This window comes from Podarcis tiliguerta (assembly GCF_965153285.1).
Source record: "Podarcis tiliguerta genome assembly, chromosome: 1".
Taxonomy (NCBI): Eukaryota; Metazoa; Chordata; class Lepidosauria; order Squamata; family Lacertidae; genus Podarcis; species Podarcis tiliguerta.
In genome coordinates this window covers 21,842,772-21,861,977 of record NC_139534.1, presented here as the reverse complement: position 1 = coordinate 21,861,977, position 19,206 = coordinate 21,842,772, and the positions used below count along the sequence as shown (strand labels likewise).

Here is a 19,206-nt window from a genome sequence, read left to right as displayed (position 1 = left end):
ATCTTCCAGTGATGGTTAGCGTAACTGGTGACGATGGTCAGGAGCAGTGTAGGGCAGTGCCATTAGTCCCACATAATCAAAGGCAATAGTTGAAGCTGGAAAGTGGAAGACATTGCACACTAAATCTGGTTCTAAAACTGCTGTTTAGTAAATTAACCCATTAAGCCGCCCAGGAACTACTAGGGTGGCGCTGGCTGCCAGAACGGCGGTGGGAGTGGAAGACTACATTTTACCTTTGTATTTTAAAACTACAATAGCTTTGAGTGTTAATGGAACAGAATTGCTATCTTCAAGCAAATTATTGTTGATTTTTAAAGAAACCTTTTAAAGTATTGCTGTTAGGCTTCTTTAAGGCTATTGTTACAAACTGAAAGTACAGTGTAAGTACATTTAGTAAGGTAAAGGTACACCTTCAAACTGAATTGACCTGACAACCCCCACAGTGATTTTGTTCACTAAAGCGCTACAGGATTTCAGTGATTAGACCCTAAAAGGAGCATGCAAACAAGGTTACTACCTGTTTTGATTGTTTTCTAAATGACAACCTGAAACTAGTTGGAAGCTTTAAGCATATGTGAGTACAATTTCCTATAGTTTCTCCCTATTTTTGTGGTGTGCTTAGTGTGATGTTACAGTGGTAAAAGTGTCATCTACTGTACTTGTAGAAGTAAAACCAGCGGATGCTGGCAAATGTGGTGGAAGAAGAAAAAGTTTGTATAAATATATAGAACTGCTAGCTTCAGTGTACATTTGTGTGCTATTTGTGTGGGGCAGCAATGTATGTCTCAGAATTGTGAGAACAATTGCAAGTTCTTTAATTTTGCAATTGAGATTGAAGATACATCTGCAGAGAGTGGCTTTGAGATTTTTTAAAACTAAGACCTTAAAATATTTTATTTAAGAAAGTAGCTTCCAAAAAGTAAGCAAGAATGGAAAACGTAAACAACCTTGTTACATACATTGTATTGGCCTCCTTGTTTTGTTTTGTTTGTTCAAATATTCTTCACCACTGCCAAATAAGGAGAATCTGATTTTCCTATTAAAAAAACACGTGCAGTCATCAATATTTTTAGAGAAATTATTTTGAAATTTCCATGTATTAACTTTTCTGCTACTTTACATGGAGTGAAATGGAGCATGTATATAAGAGTAAGGCACTGTGAGTGTTGCTGCTGGTAGCAAAGGGGCTGGTGATGTTTTACCCTAGAAATTATACCCTGGCAGCACATTGTCTGGTTCTTCCATAGTTTCTTATACAATAGGCAGTTCACAGATCAACAGTACATTCCTAACTATGTCTACTCAGAAGTAAGTCCTACTGAATTAATTGGAGCCTACTCCCAGGTAAGGGGATTTAGGGTTGCAGCCCAAGTCTCAATTCCCTAACAGGTAGATTTTCCATAAGCGAAATTCTGTCCATTTGGAAATTGAAAATATCCATATATTTTATAACATCATTGGTCCTCTGCTAAGTGAAGTTTTTTATACTATCAATTAACTAGTGAATATTGTTTTCATTATTCTTCCATTACTGTATGTTTTGAAATAATTGTAATAGCTTTCTGGATTGTTGAGGCTGTCTTAGCAAATCAGTGAGATTTAGGTGGTTGCAGAAGAGGTAAACAAAAAAAATGGTACCTTCTCCTGGGTTTCCTAATAGGTGACTTGGCAGTTACAGACTGTCTGCAATATTGGAGTGCCCCTGTAAAGTTGTGGCCTATAGAACACAGTTCTGTTTGTGCTCTTGACCTTTTGGTTCATCCTATTCTGCTTGAGGGGACGCGGGTGGCGCTGTGGGTTAAACCACAGAGCCTAGGACTTGCCGATCAGAAGGTTGGTGGTTCCAATCCCCACAACGGGGTGAGCTCCCGTTGCTCGATCCCTGCTCCTGCCAACCTAGCAGTTTGAAAGCATGTCAAAGTGCAAGTAGATAAATAGGTACCACTCTGGCGGGAAGGTAAACAGCATTTCCGTGCGCTGCTCTGGTTCGCCAGAAGCGGCTTAGTCATGATGGCCACATGACCACCTGTACGCCGGCTCCCTCGACCAATAAAGTGAGGTGAGCGCTGCAACCCCAGAGTTGGCCACGACTGGACCTAATGGTCAGGGGTCCCTTTACCTTTACCTTTATTCTGCTTCATATTTTAAGCAAAAACGGATTTCTATATACAGTGCAAAACAAAAGAGAATAAGATGTGCTGACTGTGTTCACACATCATGTTAAACCATAGTTAATGTTTAACTATTGTTAATATGAATGGGAAGTGTATTGGTGCATGCTTCTCAAAAGTCATTGCTTCATTTCTTCTCTGCTCCTAGCCATGCCAGGAGCAGCAAACCACATCACATTATGTCATCTGAGCCTGGGCTTATGGTTTTAAACTCCAAAACAAATCAAGAGCAGTAAGCAAAGAGTGAACACTGCTTATAATTTCCACAATTGTACCCATGATACAAAAGTATTTGTATGTCACAGTAACTGCATGTGGTTTTACAGGGAATTTCCACAGCAAGGATCTATAATAGGCAACCTCTGGAACTTCATATGAAAATTCTATGTGAAAAATCGTATCATTTTTGCCATATATAACACAGCCTGGCTCACATAGAAAATATAGCATCAAAGTGAGTCTAGGGCCTGGTTCAGACTGTCATTCCAGGCTTCATAAATATGGCTTATTTGCGTGGTTCGTTAACTGTCAAGCATTAAGCCAGAGTTGCTCATTATGGAAATAATTCTGAACGCGGGCTTATTGCCGTCTTAGATCTTGGTTCAGAAGCTGGTGCACAGTGAGAAGAGAGATGGGGAGTTGCAAGAGAGCCATGCTTGGCCTAGGTGGTCACACCCAACTTCACAAACCATGGCATGACCCATGTGGTTAAACTACCTTAGCTTCCCTTTAGACTTATTAAATCTGAGTAAGATAAACAAACTGTGGCTTATGAAGCCTTGAATGGTTGCTTGAACCAGCCCAAGTCTGTTTGCAGTGCAGATTAATATGGGTTCTAGACACAGATGCAGATCAAATGCATATTAGTCCAAACATAAGCTAATAATTAGGAACAGACCAATTTCATTTTATTGGCAGTTACTGGTTAAACCTCTTTTTGGTCTTATTCAGTCTGGGTAATTAAATTTTATAGTTTATTGTTGTATTTGTTTAAAAAAATATTAGGACTTGAATCTCTCTTAATTTGTCCTTGGCATATTTTACTAAGATTTAAACATTTAAAAATTTAAAACTATTTTTTTATTAAGCAGTAAATGCAGATTTCTCAATAATTAAGCAAAATCTGGTGAAGTTTATTGTGTAGATTTTATTAATGTTGGACTAAAGTGTTAAGAATGTGCCACCTACCACACTTACTGCTTTAGTAATTAATGGCTGCAGTACTTAAGAGAAAAAAATGTTGCTTTTCAGAAGCAAACCAATATGAGGAATGCCTTAGGAACATTATTAATGCTTTAGTTTACAAACTTTACTGGCACATATTCAAACTCCTTCAGAATTTTACTGATTATTTCAATTCTTTTTAAGTGCTTTAAGCCAAATCTAGTATATAGAAATTTTCATTTATTTGCTTCTGTGCATTTGTTTTTAAAGAGAGGTATGAATACAGCCTTTTTACTGTTTGTAAGAAACATTTACAGAAGCAGGCTTAGAGTGCAGAGATGCATGTCAGTATTCAGAATTCATATTTCCCTTGAACAGATGATTGTGATAAAAATGGTGCATGGTGTGTTTTCATTGCCTGTTGAAAGACTTGCATGCAGTTAAAATAAGCATTTTGATGGTGGTTGAATTAAGAGTTTTTTTTGTCAGTCTCTTCTCATCATGGATGATTAGACTAAAATGTCTGCTTGTCTTGACTTGAGATCACCACAGCTTCAGATAACATGCTTTGTGATTGAAGGTCGAAATATTTTGAATTCTAATAGGCTGCCAGATGAATTGCTTGAAATAGACTGTAAAATTTCAAGGCTTCCTTTTCCATCTGCTGTGAAAAGAACCATTGGGAATGGTCGAGCTTGATGATCATAGAATTACTGGATGGTGATTCTAAAACCCTCAAAGGGAAGTTGCTATGGCGATCTAGTTCCAAACTGTGAAATGATTCACCTTTGAAAGGCTTCAGGGTCTGAGAAGCTGAACACATCATTGTTCAGGTGGTCATTGGTTAGGAAATTGCTGGTGCCTGTGTAATCAGCACTCCTGTGGTAGTTAACGATCTAAAAAGGTTTGTTCTGAATGATGTGGGACAACAGCAATATGCATGAGATGGCTTCTAAACCTTAGTTTGTAAGTCTGGTGCTTGTAAAAATATAGTCAACTAAATGGGGGAGAACAGAACTGCTTTATCTGGAAGCCTTTTTAAAGACAGAAATTTGCTCCATGATGGATGTGGCATGTAAAGTGGATAGAAGTGGAAATACGGTCTTCTAGCATCCATCTGGGCAAAAATCTTTTTTAAATGAATGAAGGGAATATGGTGTGTGCATTGGGTGGGGTATTCATAATCACATATTTTTTTAAAAAAAATTGTAATACTACTAAAATGTGATTTTAGTGTAACTCAGGATCTACACAATATTTAGAATGAGCCCTATTACCAAGCAAATCACAATTGTTCTTGGGCCTTCAAGGAAATACGCTGGTTACATTCTGCTTATGAAGAAGTAGACTACAATTGAGTTGGGGTCTTGAGCAAGGATTTAAACGTTTTTGGTTATTTGGCATCTTGTTGTTCAAGATGGAGAAGCTAAGAACCTCAGCTAGCAAAGCCCCCAGTTTGCTGTTATCAGGAAGGATGGACCTGTGTTCCTTACACAGCTGACTTGCTAACATTCACTTATTTATTTAATTTATATATTGTCCAATAACACATGTTCTCTGGGTAGTTTACAAGTGTAAATTCAGACAATGAGGTATAAAAACAGGACACGAAATCTGAAACAAAATCAAATCTATATATAAAGGATGCCAATTCACAATGATATAAAAGGTAGTGACGGATCCTACGATCAGGGAAGGAAATAAATTTATGGAAAGAAAGTTTTCCTTCTTCTCTGCTTCAAGCAACCTTTTATTTTATTTTTAAAAAATTGTTTCCAAAATACAAACAAAAGAACAAAATGGTTACATAATGCCATTACTAACAGAAGGTGATGACTTTAACACAACTTTCCTCTTTACATGTAAGTAGGTTTGTATCTTGGCAATTTCCTGTATATTTTATCATAATATTACAATTTGTACTTAATTTCCCTAATCTGAGGAAAGCCCACCGTGAACAATGTGTTTGATCAGTCATGGACTTATTGCTGCTGGGGAGAGTGGGAAGTTGCCCAAATTGAGACACCTACTGGTTTGGGGCTGTAGCAGATCCTGCCGCCCCACCGAGGCTTTTCAGGAGACTTGGGAACCACAGGGGTGAGGAAAAGATAGAAAAGTTTACTTCCGTTAGATTTTTGCTGTTCACATTTTAAGATCCAAGCAAGCATCTTCCAGACTTCAAAATCTCCCTTTACAGATTAATTGGCAGATCCCAATCATGCTCTCAACAGTTCCATTTAGGCTGCAAAGTTGATAACTAGTTAATTGCAACATGCAAAAACTGTAGTTCTGGTTGAGACTGCTTGAATTTGCTAGGCCATTCACTATTGACTGGATCAACCTTTTCAGATGTTTCAGCAGCAAGAAAAGCGTATTTCTTAGTTCTCATCACCCTTTCTTAAAAAGAAAATGCCACTATTAGCATCTGCACAGTTGATCACTATGCAACGTCTATGCACTTGCAACGATTGCAGAATTTACTCAATTTGTGCCCTCTTTCAAAATGGCTAGATAACCCTTCCCCATAATCAGGTATTATTATCCAGTTACTCTACTCTCTCTACTTTACCCCCTGCATAGCTCCTGTGCCCTACCTTATTGCTTCATCTCCAATATGAGATAATTGAACTAATGACCATTAGAGGCCCATGATCCCAATGAGGTTGGGAGATCTTGGATCTCCTTCTGACTTATACACACATGGTCTAAATTGTTCTCCTGTGCTAGTGCCCCACTTCATATTAGGAAGGCATTTTTATCTTTTAGCCCTGCCCTGGTTTGAGAACAACTGGGTTAGTTATCATGATGACTAAGCTCTTCCCATTCACCAGCAGTGCATTTCTGACATAAATTTAGTACTTGCATATTATTAGTCTTGTGGGACGCGGGTGGCGCTGTGGGTTAAAGCCTCAGTGCCTAGGGCTTGCCGATCGAAAGGTTGGCGGTTCGAATCCCCGCGGCGGGGTGCGCTCCCGCTGTTCGGTCCCAGCGCCTGCCAACCTAGCAGTTCAAAAGCACCCCTGGGTGCAAGTAGATAAATAGGGACTGCTTACTAGCGGGAAGGTAAACGGCGTTTCCGTGTGCGGCTCTGGCTCGCCAGAGCAGCGATGTCACGCTGGCCACGTGACCCGGAAGTGTCTTCGGACAGCACTGGCCCTTGGCCTCTTTGAGTGAGATGGGCGCACAACCCTAGAGTCTGTCAAGAGTGGCCCATACGGGCAGGGGTACCTTTACCTTTTTTTATTATTAGTCTTACCGTTCATAAAAGTAGGGGGAATGGGGACAAAGAGATCCTCTTTGATCCTTGCAAGATGATGGTAGATGGGGTGGGTGGGTGAGTAAGCTAGCATTGCTATCACTCAAACCTATACAGTACATATTTACTTGGAAGCACTTCAGAGCCTTTGTCCTAGTTCTTGTGTGTTTCTTATTTGTCACTGGCTGGGTCCCTTGATCCTCCCTAAAGGTTATTACAATCTAATAGAATTTCAGTTAACATTAGAATAATCTCTCTCTCTCTCTCTCTCTCTCTCTCTGTGTGTGTGTGTCTGTCTGTCTCTGTGTATAATGTATGTACATTACATATAAAATGTGTGTGTTTGTATGTGTGTGTGTATAGATATATAGATATATATAAGTTGCACACACTATAAGTTACTAGTTCATTAGCACCAGTGAAAAATTGAGAATTAAAATATGCTTTAGTGGCACAAACTCTAAACAGGACTTGTAAATCAAACAAAATGATTATTTCCAAAGTCACTGAGTACTTCCATTTAAACTATATTTATACATAATATTGAAAAAAATATCTAGTTAACTTTAAAATATGTAAGTTCTTGCCATTTAGGGTTCTATGAAGCTGATCATCAAGAGGGTTGCAAATCATTGACTGTTTCTATTTTCAGAATTCCACATCCCTGAGTAATTTGCTTTAATTTCACCCAATCTAACCTATACTTCACACCGTCACCATTCAGCTCTTAATAGCTATGTTCTGTGCATAAGAAAAGCATATAAATGTCCACAATTACACTGCAAATGATTACAACTAGTTAGTGTTTTATGAAGCACTGTAGAACCAAAGTTATAAAGTATTTGAAAAATTATTCTCCCGAAGGCATTTGTCAAGAGAATTTTCTTTTTCAGCTATATATTTAACTTGTTGACATGCATGCCTCTAACTGAAAAAAAATGTTCATTCTTACAAAATGCTGAAGTAGAGATTGCATAAATTGACTTTTAATTCTTTCAGCATATGTTTATGTGTTATCCTCTTTACATAGAAATTTATTGTCATGGAATCAAAGCTAGACTTCCACTCTGACTTCACAATATTATCTCCCACGAAGTTTATTCTAGTCTCAATTCTATACTTTTATCAAACAATTCTGGGAAGATAGTGTGTTAGGCTGAGAGAAGGCATTCCCTCCTTTCAATTGAAAGTTTTGAGCAGGTTTTTAAAAGTTTATTGAACAGGTGCATCGTAATACTAGCAATTGGACTGAGCAGCCAGTGTTTTATCTTTCCCAATTACTGGAAGCTGTCTGCGGACAAATGCTGACTCTCTCAGCCAGTATGAGCGCCACAACCCCAGAGTCGTCCCCGACTGGACTTAACGATCAGGGGTCCCTTTTCCTTTAATTACTGATGAGTTAGGGGGAATAAATTTGGCTTCATCAAGAGGAAGCCAAAGCAAAAATGGACAGAAATGCTGGGAAAGTAGTTCAGGTCACTTAGCCAGTGTTTTCTGCCTATTACCTGATTAAACCAAGAATGAGCTTTTCTCTTTTTTGGCAGAGTTGAAGCAAGAGCAAAGAACTTGCATAAATACTTTCCAGGCCTTGAATCCAATATTAGAAACTGGGGTAGGAATGCTAGGAACCATGTGGCTCCTGGGACCTAGGTTGTGGGCACCAAAACAAAAGGTCTAGGGACCTATTGTTGTTGTTGTTGCTGGTGGTGGTGCATCAGGTGGTCAGCAGGGTAGCACGGTAGGAAAAAGAGGCTTTTGCTACCTCTGTACCCTGCCAAACACCTGATTCACCTGGCAGAGCAGTGAAGAGCTGTTTGGCGGGGATAGTTCTGCAGCAAAAGATGTGTGTCTCTTGCTGCCATTGTGCCCGGCAGACCAGCTGACTGCAGCCAGGCAGGTGGAGATGCTAGGCTTCAAGGGTGACACCTGACATCTCCAACGAGTCACAAAAGGCCGGTTGCCAGTTGCAAAATGCTACTGGAGTCTGGCAAATTCGAATGCTGCTTGGATCTAGATGTCTTTTGCATGATCAGAAAAGCACTTGTACAATACAGGCATGCCAAATTCCTCCAGTTTTCCCATTCTTCTACAGCCCCCTGTAGCCCATCCTACACCATTTTAGGTGGAGCATCAAGTGGGGTGTTTTTGGGGGGACGAGGAATAGAATAGAAGCCAGGAAATCCTTCCTGTGCAAACAGAGGTCTGCTTGATTGCCTCTGGATCCCAGCTTGTGGTTTCATTTTCACATTTCTCCTTCTGTGAGAGTCCAGATATCCAGCCAGGCAACTCCTATGCCTCTGCATCAATAGCCACAGGTTACAGGTCATTTGTTTGTCAGAGAGCAATTCATCCCTCATGCTCGCTAAGCAGGGGTGCCAACTTGAGAAAAATATTGTGGTGGCCCAGGTAAGCCTCACCCCTGCATCACATGAGGCAATGCCCACACACAATTTGAATGGGAATGCCCATCAACTTTGTGGGGGCCCAGCCCCCTCAAACATTTTATTGGGGGATCAAGCCCCCATAGCCCCTAGGTGTTGGCTCCTATGTTGCTGAGCTTTCCCAAGGTATATATAGAATCTACAGTATACTTACATTGCAGGCTAATGTTTTGTAGCTGAATTGGTATTTTTTCATCTACAGAATGTATCAAAAGAAAGAGACCAGTTTCTTTCTAATGAAAGTTTAAAAGTGAAATAAGCAAATTGGTAGGTAAAAGGGACATGTTTAGAAAAATGTGAAAGAGCAGATTTGTCTATTGGACCATAACAGTTATTTATTCCATGTTTGCTTAGAGACATAAATCTCAAAAGTGAATTGGTGCACATATTATTTTAGTTTTCTGCATTACTTTCCACAGTAGACAAAGCACAGGCTCCTTCATATTTAAGTCAAACTAGTTTCCTGTGCTGTATCATAAAACTTTCAGTCCAATCAGCAACTGCATTTAAATACTGCAAATTGTAGCAGCAAAACAATAATTCTGCTGATTAGCCCCTTTCCATTTCTTGTAAGTGAACTGTTTATGCTGTTGAGTACCTTTTGAAAAAAGAAAAAGCCAAAACAGCCTTGATTAGTCAAGGAGTAATTGGATGACTTGATTTTAGCAAGAGAATGAATTGGTTGATGATAGCCTGTAACTAAGTGTAGTGGTTCTGTTCAGAGGAATACATAACATAGAGTCATCAGATCTTGACAGGTATAACATAAGCACTGGCAAAATCTCTGGATGTTTTGAAATAATTGTCATATGGACGGTGTAAGAAATGGCAGAAGAGTGTGCATATTGTAGAATATATCTGAAGGCAACTTATAATTTAAAGTGTGCATACAAAATGTAGATAGATTTTGCCATACTAAAATATGGGGGTGGGGAGAAGCAAGGTAGACTGCTAAGAGTGTCTTAGAAGATCATGGTGCTTTTACTATAGTGCAGAAAGAGAAAATTCAGCCTGTGATTGAGAAAAAAAGTGCTGTTGGTGAGGTGTGGTCCTTAAGGATGGGGAAAAGGCCCTGAATAAAGCTGCATAGAGTAAGGAAAGAACTCCGTGTAAAGAAAGTGTTGCTGCTGAATATTTGTGGTTATTTAAAAGTTCTGCTTAGGTGAATCATGAATTGGGCAAGGAAAGGAGGAGGAATGCACAGTCATTGAGACTGCTCCTCAACATTTTATCAAGATCAAAGGAGTAAAGTGATGAAGACAAACTGGAGTTGGTGTGAGGTGGGATGCTGGAAATGTTTGCTCCTGGCAATGATGCAAGAAAGGGAATTTGCTATCTGATAGGGGTCAAACGAACTACAAGAGTACTCTTTTGAGGCAGACTTACTGTGTGGCCCATGCAAAGCTGGGATTTCAGATCAAATGGAATTGAGTTGCTTATTTGGTTTATTAAAATCTGTAATGATTTCCTTGAATAGTTGTTGGAAGGTGTTCTTGCACCTAGTTAGATAAAGATGACCTTTATAGATGTTCACATAATTTCTTCGTTTCATACATTAGGCCTGGTTCCATGGTTTCAATAGGGGCTTGCTTAGGAATTTTGAGCCTAAACAGGAAGAAAACTTGTGCTTTCTATGTCTGTGTCACAGGAACATCAGTCATTGAATCCTTCTTCCTTCTCTTGTGACTGTGTCCTCCAAGAGGCAGAATATTGCTCTTGCATTTGAGAGTTGTACTCTCAGTGTACAAACTCAGGACTTGCTTGTACAGAGTGTACAGGAATTATAATTGCCTGTTACTGTACAAAGCCTTGCATGGAGGGATGTGGCTTACCCCGCTTTTAGATCTGTCTCTGCAAATATCCAAGAAAACTTCTTTAAAATAGCCCGTTGATGGTTCTTGACTCCAGTCCACCTTGCACATATAAATAGACTTGTTTCCCCTATGTGTTGTGAGGGGATGTAATGAAAATGGAAGCTATTAGCACATGTGACGGTGTTGTAAACATGTATACACATTTTGGGAAAAGATGATGAAGGAAATCTCTGAAGTAATAGTTTTACCAGTGCCTTTAAACCCCCAAATTATGTCTTTTATCAATATGCACTTAATGTGTAAACAACATGCAAGTTTTCTGTTAGTAGATTTTGTTCTACCATATTACAGGACTGGAAAGAATCCTCAGATTTTTCTTTAAATATTTAGTTTAATAAAGTTATTTTTATCCTCATTTCTGAAAAAAAGACTAATAAATTACAGATATCTCAGGTTGCAGCAAAACCTATGGGGTTTGCCTCCATTTGGCAGCCATTTGTTATTTATATCATATTATGCCAATTCTGGGAATGGCAAACCTTGGTGAAATATGGCTTTATTTGATATTCATAACCCTTTTTTTGTGCAGTGGTACCTCTGGTTACGTATGCGTCGGGTTACGAGCTCTGCTAACCCGGAAGTAGTTGCTCTGGTTGCTACCTTTGCCCCAGGATGTGAGCGGAAATTGCGTGCCGGAGGCGCCATTGGCAAAAGCGTGCCTCTGGTTGAGAACAGTTTCCGGTTACGATTGCACCTCCGGAACAGATTAAGTTCATAACCAGAGGTACCACTGTATTCTCTTTGTATCACATCAGTTTTATAGTAACATACAGTTTGTTGCATTGTCTCTAGAAATTGTACTTTCTTTTAGGTGGTAACGGCTGTGAAACCAGTTTCTTGTTTTGTATAGGTTTTCTTTTGTATTTTTTACAGAACTGCTATTTCAACTTCATAATATAATTTTGATTTTTTATTTATTTAAAGAATTGGGTAGATGATCTGTTTTATATGGGAATATTTAAGGAACAGCTTTCTCACTGGAGGCTCAAGTGGCTTCAGTGATGCAGAGTGCATTTTTTCAGCTTCATTTGGTTTGCCATTCTACAGTCATTCCTGGACAGAGATAGCCTGTGCTCTGATAGCTACCTATTTTGGTTTACTGTAATTGCACCCAACAGTCTACCACTGAGATATGGGTGGGGCTGTAATTCAGTAAAAGAGCAACTGCTTTACATGCAGAAAGTCCCAGGTGTGAACCCTGGAAACATTGGTGGGGTGCTTTACATGGCCACCATAAGACCTGACAATCAGCTGATCGTTGGGTCTTGTGAAGCCCTTATGAAGTGCCCCACAAGACCTGATCAGTGCTGTGGACTGTGTATTTGTTTGCATAGTTGGATTTAAAATCATGTGGGTTAATAAGTGTTGGCTGTTGTCATTATTATGTCACATTTAGCCTGCAAGGGGTGGGATAGATAACAGTCTGACCTACTGGACAGATCCAGTTCACCACTTCTGCTTTATATGTCAACAGATGCAAAACGTGTGAAGTGTAATAATGTACTATAATGTTGCAATGTTCAGTGAATTTGTTTGTGACTTCCTCTGTTATCTTACAAAACTTACTCTTCAAAGGTTTGGACAAGCATTTGCTTCCAGAAATGGAACTCACTGAGTGCTTATATGAATGATACAGTATTCAGTGTCCTACCTAATGCAGTTTGTACTCTTTGAAGCAACAGCACCACTCATTTGATTGATTAGTTCTGCATTCTCTTGCAGTGCTTTCTGCATATCAGACAATATTTTCCAGATCTTCTCTGCAAATGTAAAAAAGAAAAAGAAGGCAGCTTTGTCAATCGACACAGGACACATATTCCAGAGAATGATGTGTATTCTAATTATGTGTACATCTGTTCATTGGATGTTGTGCCGAACTATAATATGGTTCCTCTTACCAACTCTTGATTTCAGAACCCTGAAGGCCATATTCTGGAGCTCTGTTTCTAAAAGTTGCAAGTGCCGCAGTTACTCATGGAGCCACCTTGAGCAGCATTTGGTAGAATGTGAGCTACAAATGTAACGAATAAAGTAATAATATCATTGTAGTACTATCTTATTGCCCTGTTCCAGTGTGGCACACTGTGTATTGGATGGAGGACCATGTGTATAACCAGATGCGGCACATGTATTTCCCCTATCTAATCCAGTAGCTGGGAGTGCATTCCTGGATTTTAGAGTACTGAAGAGAGCTCTGGCTAGGATGGGGAGTCTCTCAGTTCTCATTGTAGATGGTATATTGGTCACTACTCATCAGTGCAAGTTTTATTTGATGTCAGGGACTGGTTGAAGGAATGGTGGAAGGAACCAGTTGCGGAACCCTCAAGGGAAGAAGGCTCAGAGCCCGGGGATTGGTGGTGGGACGACAATGAGTGGTCAGAGGGCAAAAACAGGGAGGAGGAGGAGGTTTGGAAGCTGAAGAGGTTACAGGGCTTAATGATCAGTGAGAGCCTGTGGCAGAGAGAAGTCCAGAATCAGAAGCTGATGCAGTAGAGTGGGATGAGGGAGGCCAAGATGAGTTTGACTAGTGAAGCGGCATGGGTGCCTCCCCCTCCTGCTGCGACAAGCTCCTGTCCCCACTAGTCTACCAGAACCAGGAGAGGCATGAAGAGGGCAGAGGAGAAATTCGTGTCACATAGGCACAGTCTCAGATTGCTTAGGGAAAACCCTGGAGAGGAGGTGACTTTAGGCAGTTGGGAGGGGAGGGCCTGGGACCCTCTGGAGATTACTTGCTGTGCTCATTAGGCCTGGCACTGCTGTGAAAATCCTGTTCCCTCCTCCTAATAAAGAGTTTACTTCTCTTTACTGCTCGCTTGTTAACAGTCATTCAGCCTTGTTTAACTATGTTTTTAAAAAGCCATTTTTTTTGGTCTAGAAATAACACTTAAATAAGCTGCCTGATACTTAGTCAGCCTGTTGATCCATCTAGTTCATTGTTGTCTGTGCTGACTGGCAGCAGCTCTCTAGGATTTCAGGCAGGAGTCCTTTCCAGCCCTACCTGGAGATTTTGGGGGTCTTCTGCATGTGAAGCAGCTGCTTTGTCATGAAGCCACAACCCTTCTGCATAACACCACCTCCTTCCTCAGGCTTCAGAGAAACACAAGCTTGATGTAAAACATTTTGCATATGATTCATAAACAGCAGATACCGTAGTTTTCCGAGTATAAGACTAGGTGTTTTCCAGTAGAAAAGAATGTTCAAAATTGGCGGTTGTCTTATACACGGATAATGCAGAGGGGGCACAGGAGATTGGTTGGAGCCACGAGCAGGAGATTTTCAGCGGCGATTGAGCAGGTGACTGGCGGCAAGGGCTGTTGTTGATTGGCTGCCACTGAGGCAATTGTGCGGGTGATTGGTGGCTGCTGGTGGCGAGCGGGCAGACGATTTTTGTCTTTGGCAATGCGTGAGATTGGCAGTGGCGTTCTGGTAGGTGAGCGATTTTCGGCGCCCCCCCCCCCATCTCAACAACTTTGGGCAATCCAACCCTCCCAAAAAAGCCCAACAACTCTGGGCAATCCTTCCCCCCCAAAAAGCTTCAAAAAAAGCTTAACAACTCTGGGCAATCTCCCCCATTTTCTTAATTTGGAGTCCTGCAAAATAGGGGTCGTCTTATAACTGGGGCGTGTTATACGTGGAAAAATATGGTAATTCTGGGAAGATAGTTGAACTGGTGGCTTGTGACTTCTTTTGCTGGGTGGGTGATTTCAAGAATTCAGCACTAAATGCATACACTCTCCTCTTCACTGGACATTCACATTGTCCCCAAATGGGAATGGGACACAAACTATTGATGCTTTCCCACCACTATATGCTGTGTGCATAAGGAGTCTGGCAAGGCCTTTTGTTGGCCAGGTGGCATTAGTTTGAGTAGTTGCTAATCTGAAGTTGTTTTTGTTTGTAAAATACATTTCCAGGATATGTGGGGAAATGCCACAAAATGTAGGAAAGGTTTGATGGCCATCGATCAAGGATGAAGTACTAGTACATTTCCTGAACTGGCAGAGAGTTGGACCTTTAAGAGTCTTACCAAATCTGCTAGACTGTGTTAGTTGAATGGAAAAGGCAAGGGGAGGGGGCAAGAATGCATCTACTCATGGAATCTGAGAGTGAAGTTGCAAGTTCTGAGGATTTGCAGCCTATTATCTCTTCTGTGGTTAGCTGATAAGATTTCACTTGCTGTTGGTTGTTTTTGTTGTTTTTGTTTTGTTTTCACAAATGAGAAAATAGTTTCAGCAATTTGTTAGTGTAAGCTCTCCTAAAATTGTACATTGTGATTACTATACATATTTAAGCTAGACCCTAGCAGTTCATTTGTATAAATAAAATGTTAAAGAAAATTATTATTACAGTTGTTCATTAGTATAAATAAATGTTTAAGAATGCTGTTATTATTTCTTCAGTAATATATAATAACCTGCAATTATTATTATAATACATTGATAACAAAATATGTAATAATAATAACAATTATTATTATTAATTTCACCCTTCACCAAATCATCCCAGGGTGGTTTATGCACAATTACAAGAATGAAAAGAGTAAATACAGAAAACTAACAGCTAACACTGGGACAAGACAGTTTGAGCATATAACGCCAATTCTGACTTGATTGCACTGGCTGCCTGTTAGTTTCCGGGTCAAATTCAAAGGGCTGGTTTTTACCTATGAAGCCTTAAATGGCTCAGGACCACAATACAGCAAGAATCACCTCTTCCCATATGAACCGACCAGGACCCTGTGATCATCATCTGAAGCCCTTCAAAATGTGCCGCCTCCATGAGAGATCCGGAGAGTGGCAACATGAGAATGGGCCTTTTCTGTGGTGGCTTCCTGAATGTTCTCCAGAGTGAAGCTTGCCTGGCGTTTTCATTACATATATTTAGGTGCTAGGCAGAAACATTCCTCTTCTTCCAGGTCTTTGGCTTAATAATAATAATAATAATAATAATACCACACCCATCTGGCTGGATTTCCCCAGCCACTCTGGGTGGCTTCCAACAGAATATTAAAAACATCAAACATTAAAAACTTCCCTAAAAGAGGAATTCACTAAATTAAATAATCTATGGCCTTTTAAGCTCTCTCTCTCTCTCTCTCTCTCTGTGTGTGTGTGTGTGTGTGTTAGGGTTGCCATATTTTAAAAAGTAAAAACCAGAACACTCCAAAAGCTGTTGAGTTGTTTTTTTTTTAAAAAAAACAACGTGATTTTTTGATTCATTTGTGAAAGTTGCTATGCTATGTGATTTTTTGCACTTGGAACTGTCCTGTGGTCCTTGGATAAAGGGCGATATTATTATTATTATTAACAGTAATAAATAAGAATAAACATGTTTGAAGATCAGGAGGAATATTTTAAATTTAGTGTGAAAAACAATTGGTAGGCGATGGAGCAGATGATAAAGAATGAAAATTCGCTAGATATGATGAGCAAAAATTTTAGAAGGACCATGGAATTCACAGAAATTAATGTGTGTGAGAAAGCGGCATAGAATATTACAAAAGTTAAAATGGCAGATGATACTTCTAAGGCTATGGTCCAGGTTAACATCAACAGAGAGAGGGAGAAGGTAAAAAATAGAGATATTCCAAAAGAAGAAACACTTACTGGGATTTTTGCCTTTGAACAATGTTGTACCTTTCAATGTCCACATGGCAAAATGCATCTGATTTGCCCTCAGTATGCTAATTGAGAAGCTGCTGTTAATGATTAGGACAAATTTTTTTTAGCTCTACTGTTCCATGGGTCCTGAGGTGTAAGTATTGTGACATTCCCCATGTGAGGGGAAAGTGATGTGTGAATTGTCTCAAAATATGGTAGACTTGCATCTCTCTAAAAATATGTAGTAGATGTTCCTTTATTTTTTATGACCTCATATGAAAATACAGTAGCTAGCATTCATTCTTTAAAATGTTTTAAAGCCTCATTTCTAGAGTCAGTGGGATTGTTACTAAATAGTGCCTAAAATTTATGTTGCGCATTAATTCATGACTAGGTCTAAATTTTTAAATTATAGTTTGCTACTAAGACATATTTTTAATTTTTGTTTTCATGCTATTATTTATTGATAACTCAAGAGTATCTCAGTTGAATTACATTGCCACATTATGTCTTTAGAGGGGCATAAAGTCAGTACACATGCTTCAGTAATATCTGGTTGTTTTACCCTTATGTTTCCATTGGCAATTTGAAATTATGGCTTCAACTGCACTTTAAATATGTGATAATAGCATGTGTTTCTAATAAGGGCCAGCACCATTTTGTTGAGATAGTGTGAATGGTTGTCACTCATATATGACAAATGCACCTTCATCTGCTTCTTTGATGGCCCCCTAAAAACCATACCCTCAAATCAGACCGATGAAATTAGCTGCTGTGTAAATTGTGTGTCTGAGTGGTTCATTATCTAATCACCGTCAGAACCATAGTGATAAAGTAGTTTGAAGCAGAGAAGAGGTCTGCCAGATGATTTCAGGCCTCCCCCCTTTTTTGTAAACCCTGTTTCCCTTGGAAACCCATTAGTAGTGTGTAGAACTTCAGAATTCTTTGACATAAACTTCATAGCAATTCTAATGTTTACTGTATCTAATGAGTGACTTAAAATGTTCCTGTATTATTCTGAACCATTTATTTATTAAGTGCTATATAAAAAATACTTTTATTTGGCTACCTCTAATACATTGTAAGATGCAGTGACCCCGATACTGAAAATTACTGACAGATTTCTTGTTTGAAAAACACTTAAAATGCTTGTAATTAAGTTTTGCTCTGCCCTGGTGCCTATGACTGGTAGATTGTTTCTACTTTGTGTATCTTTCTTTTGTCGTCATCCCCCCTCCACTCAGAATACTGCTTAACATCTGAATTTTGCTCCCCCTCAAAGGATCATTTGATGATGATGATATCACACACATCGAAGGAAGCGTTGCACCTGTTCGTGACATTGAAATAATACATGAAGAACTTAGGCTAAAAGATGAGGAAATGATCATGCCCATTATAGACAAACTAGAAAAAGTGGCTGTACGAGGAGGTGACAAGAAATTAAAACCTGAATATGTAAGTAAGAATATCTTCAATTTTTAAAAGATTTTTTTCCAGTGCAGGAATGATTTTATACAGGCATGGTGCTTATCAGCTGCAGGCTTTATTGTACTGGGAAAAAGGTGCTAGTCTCAGTTTTAAGACACCTCAACTTTCTGCCTCAAAATTATTCCATCTAGTACGTGCCATGTTGCAATGTGTTAGTTACCTCAATTCTAGTTGCATATATAAATGGTGACTGCGTAAAACAGTTCAATAGCAAAGACCATTTGATATGCCTATACAGTTTCCCCCAAGAAATTAAATTGCTTTGAAATGCTGTATCAGTGTTTTCATCCTCAGTTTCCGATTCTACTACTTAATGTATTTTAGGAGAAATCATAATTGTTCTGGTCTCTATACTTTCCACACTGTATTTTGCAAAAACACTCCTCATATGTTCTGGTCTTCTATTCATATTTCTTTAGTTATTTATGTATCTAAAATTTGGTCTTTGTATGATATGTATTTGTATACCAATTCCAGAGTACACAATAGGTTTTATCAATAGAATTGCAAGCACCCCTTCCTCTGCCTCCCAGAAAGCCACTCCTGAAGCTCAGGAGACCCACTGGAATGAAGGAGGGGCGACTGAAATTTTGTGCAGCTCTCATATTCATCCCACACATTTTAGAGGCTCCCCCAAGCTTTAAGAGTGGATTTTTTGGGAGTGCAGTAGGAAGAGGAAATTCATTTGTGTGAACATCTTCATGCTCACATTTCCAATAATACAATCTAATACGGTTATTGCATCTGATTTCACATATAAGTTTCTCATTAAATATTTTAGAACATCAAGTTGTATTCACTGTAGTTTAAGTATTGAAAGTGGTATAGTAACATGAACACTACTGAGCTATAGATTGAGTTCCATGAAGGTGAAAGGATACCTTAATGCAGAATTTCTTTATTAATCACATTGTTAATTGGATTAATATAAGTGATTGTATATATCCAGGTAAGTAAGGCTGTCAGCCTGGCTGTTTGAGGTTAGAAATCTAGATGTAGTCACAATCTAAATTCAAATAAATTGCTATAAATAACATAATATCCTCTCTGCGTATTTAAAATTTTGCTCACCACAGTTAAAAATCGAGAAAACCCTATAATTTTAGTGCTTCTGAAAGGACAATGGGACAGGGTAGTTTCTAAAAAGAAGAAGAAAACCAGTGCAGGTGGCAGAACATGGTAAAATGCTACAAACAGGAACAAGACAAT

At 39.2% G+C, this 19,206-nt stretch overlaps 1 protein-coding gene across 8 annotated transcripts in view; it reads left to right on the top strand.

Annotated features, from left to right (window-relative positions):
• Positions 1-19,206, top strand: part of OLA1 (Obg like ATPase 1) — a 92,658-nt gene that overhangs the window by 24,708 nt on the left and 48,744 nt on the right. For 7 of the 8 annotated variants that reach the window (XM_083411985.1, XM_083411983.1, XM_083411982.1 and 4 more), the window contains one exon: positions 17,789-17,964. In XM_083411985.1, the coding sequence (XP_083268111.1) occupies positions 17,789-17,964 (176 nt within the window). Of the gene's footprint in view, positions 1-4,220; positions 4,240-17,788; positions 17,965-19,206 lie in introns of those variants that run through there. The other variant, XM_083411988.1, reaches the window with a different exon arrangement.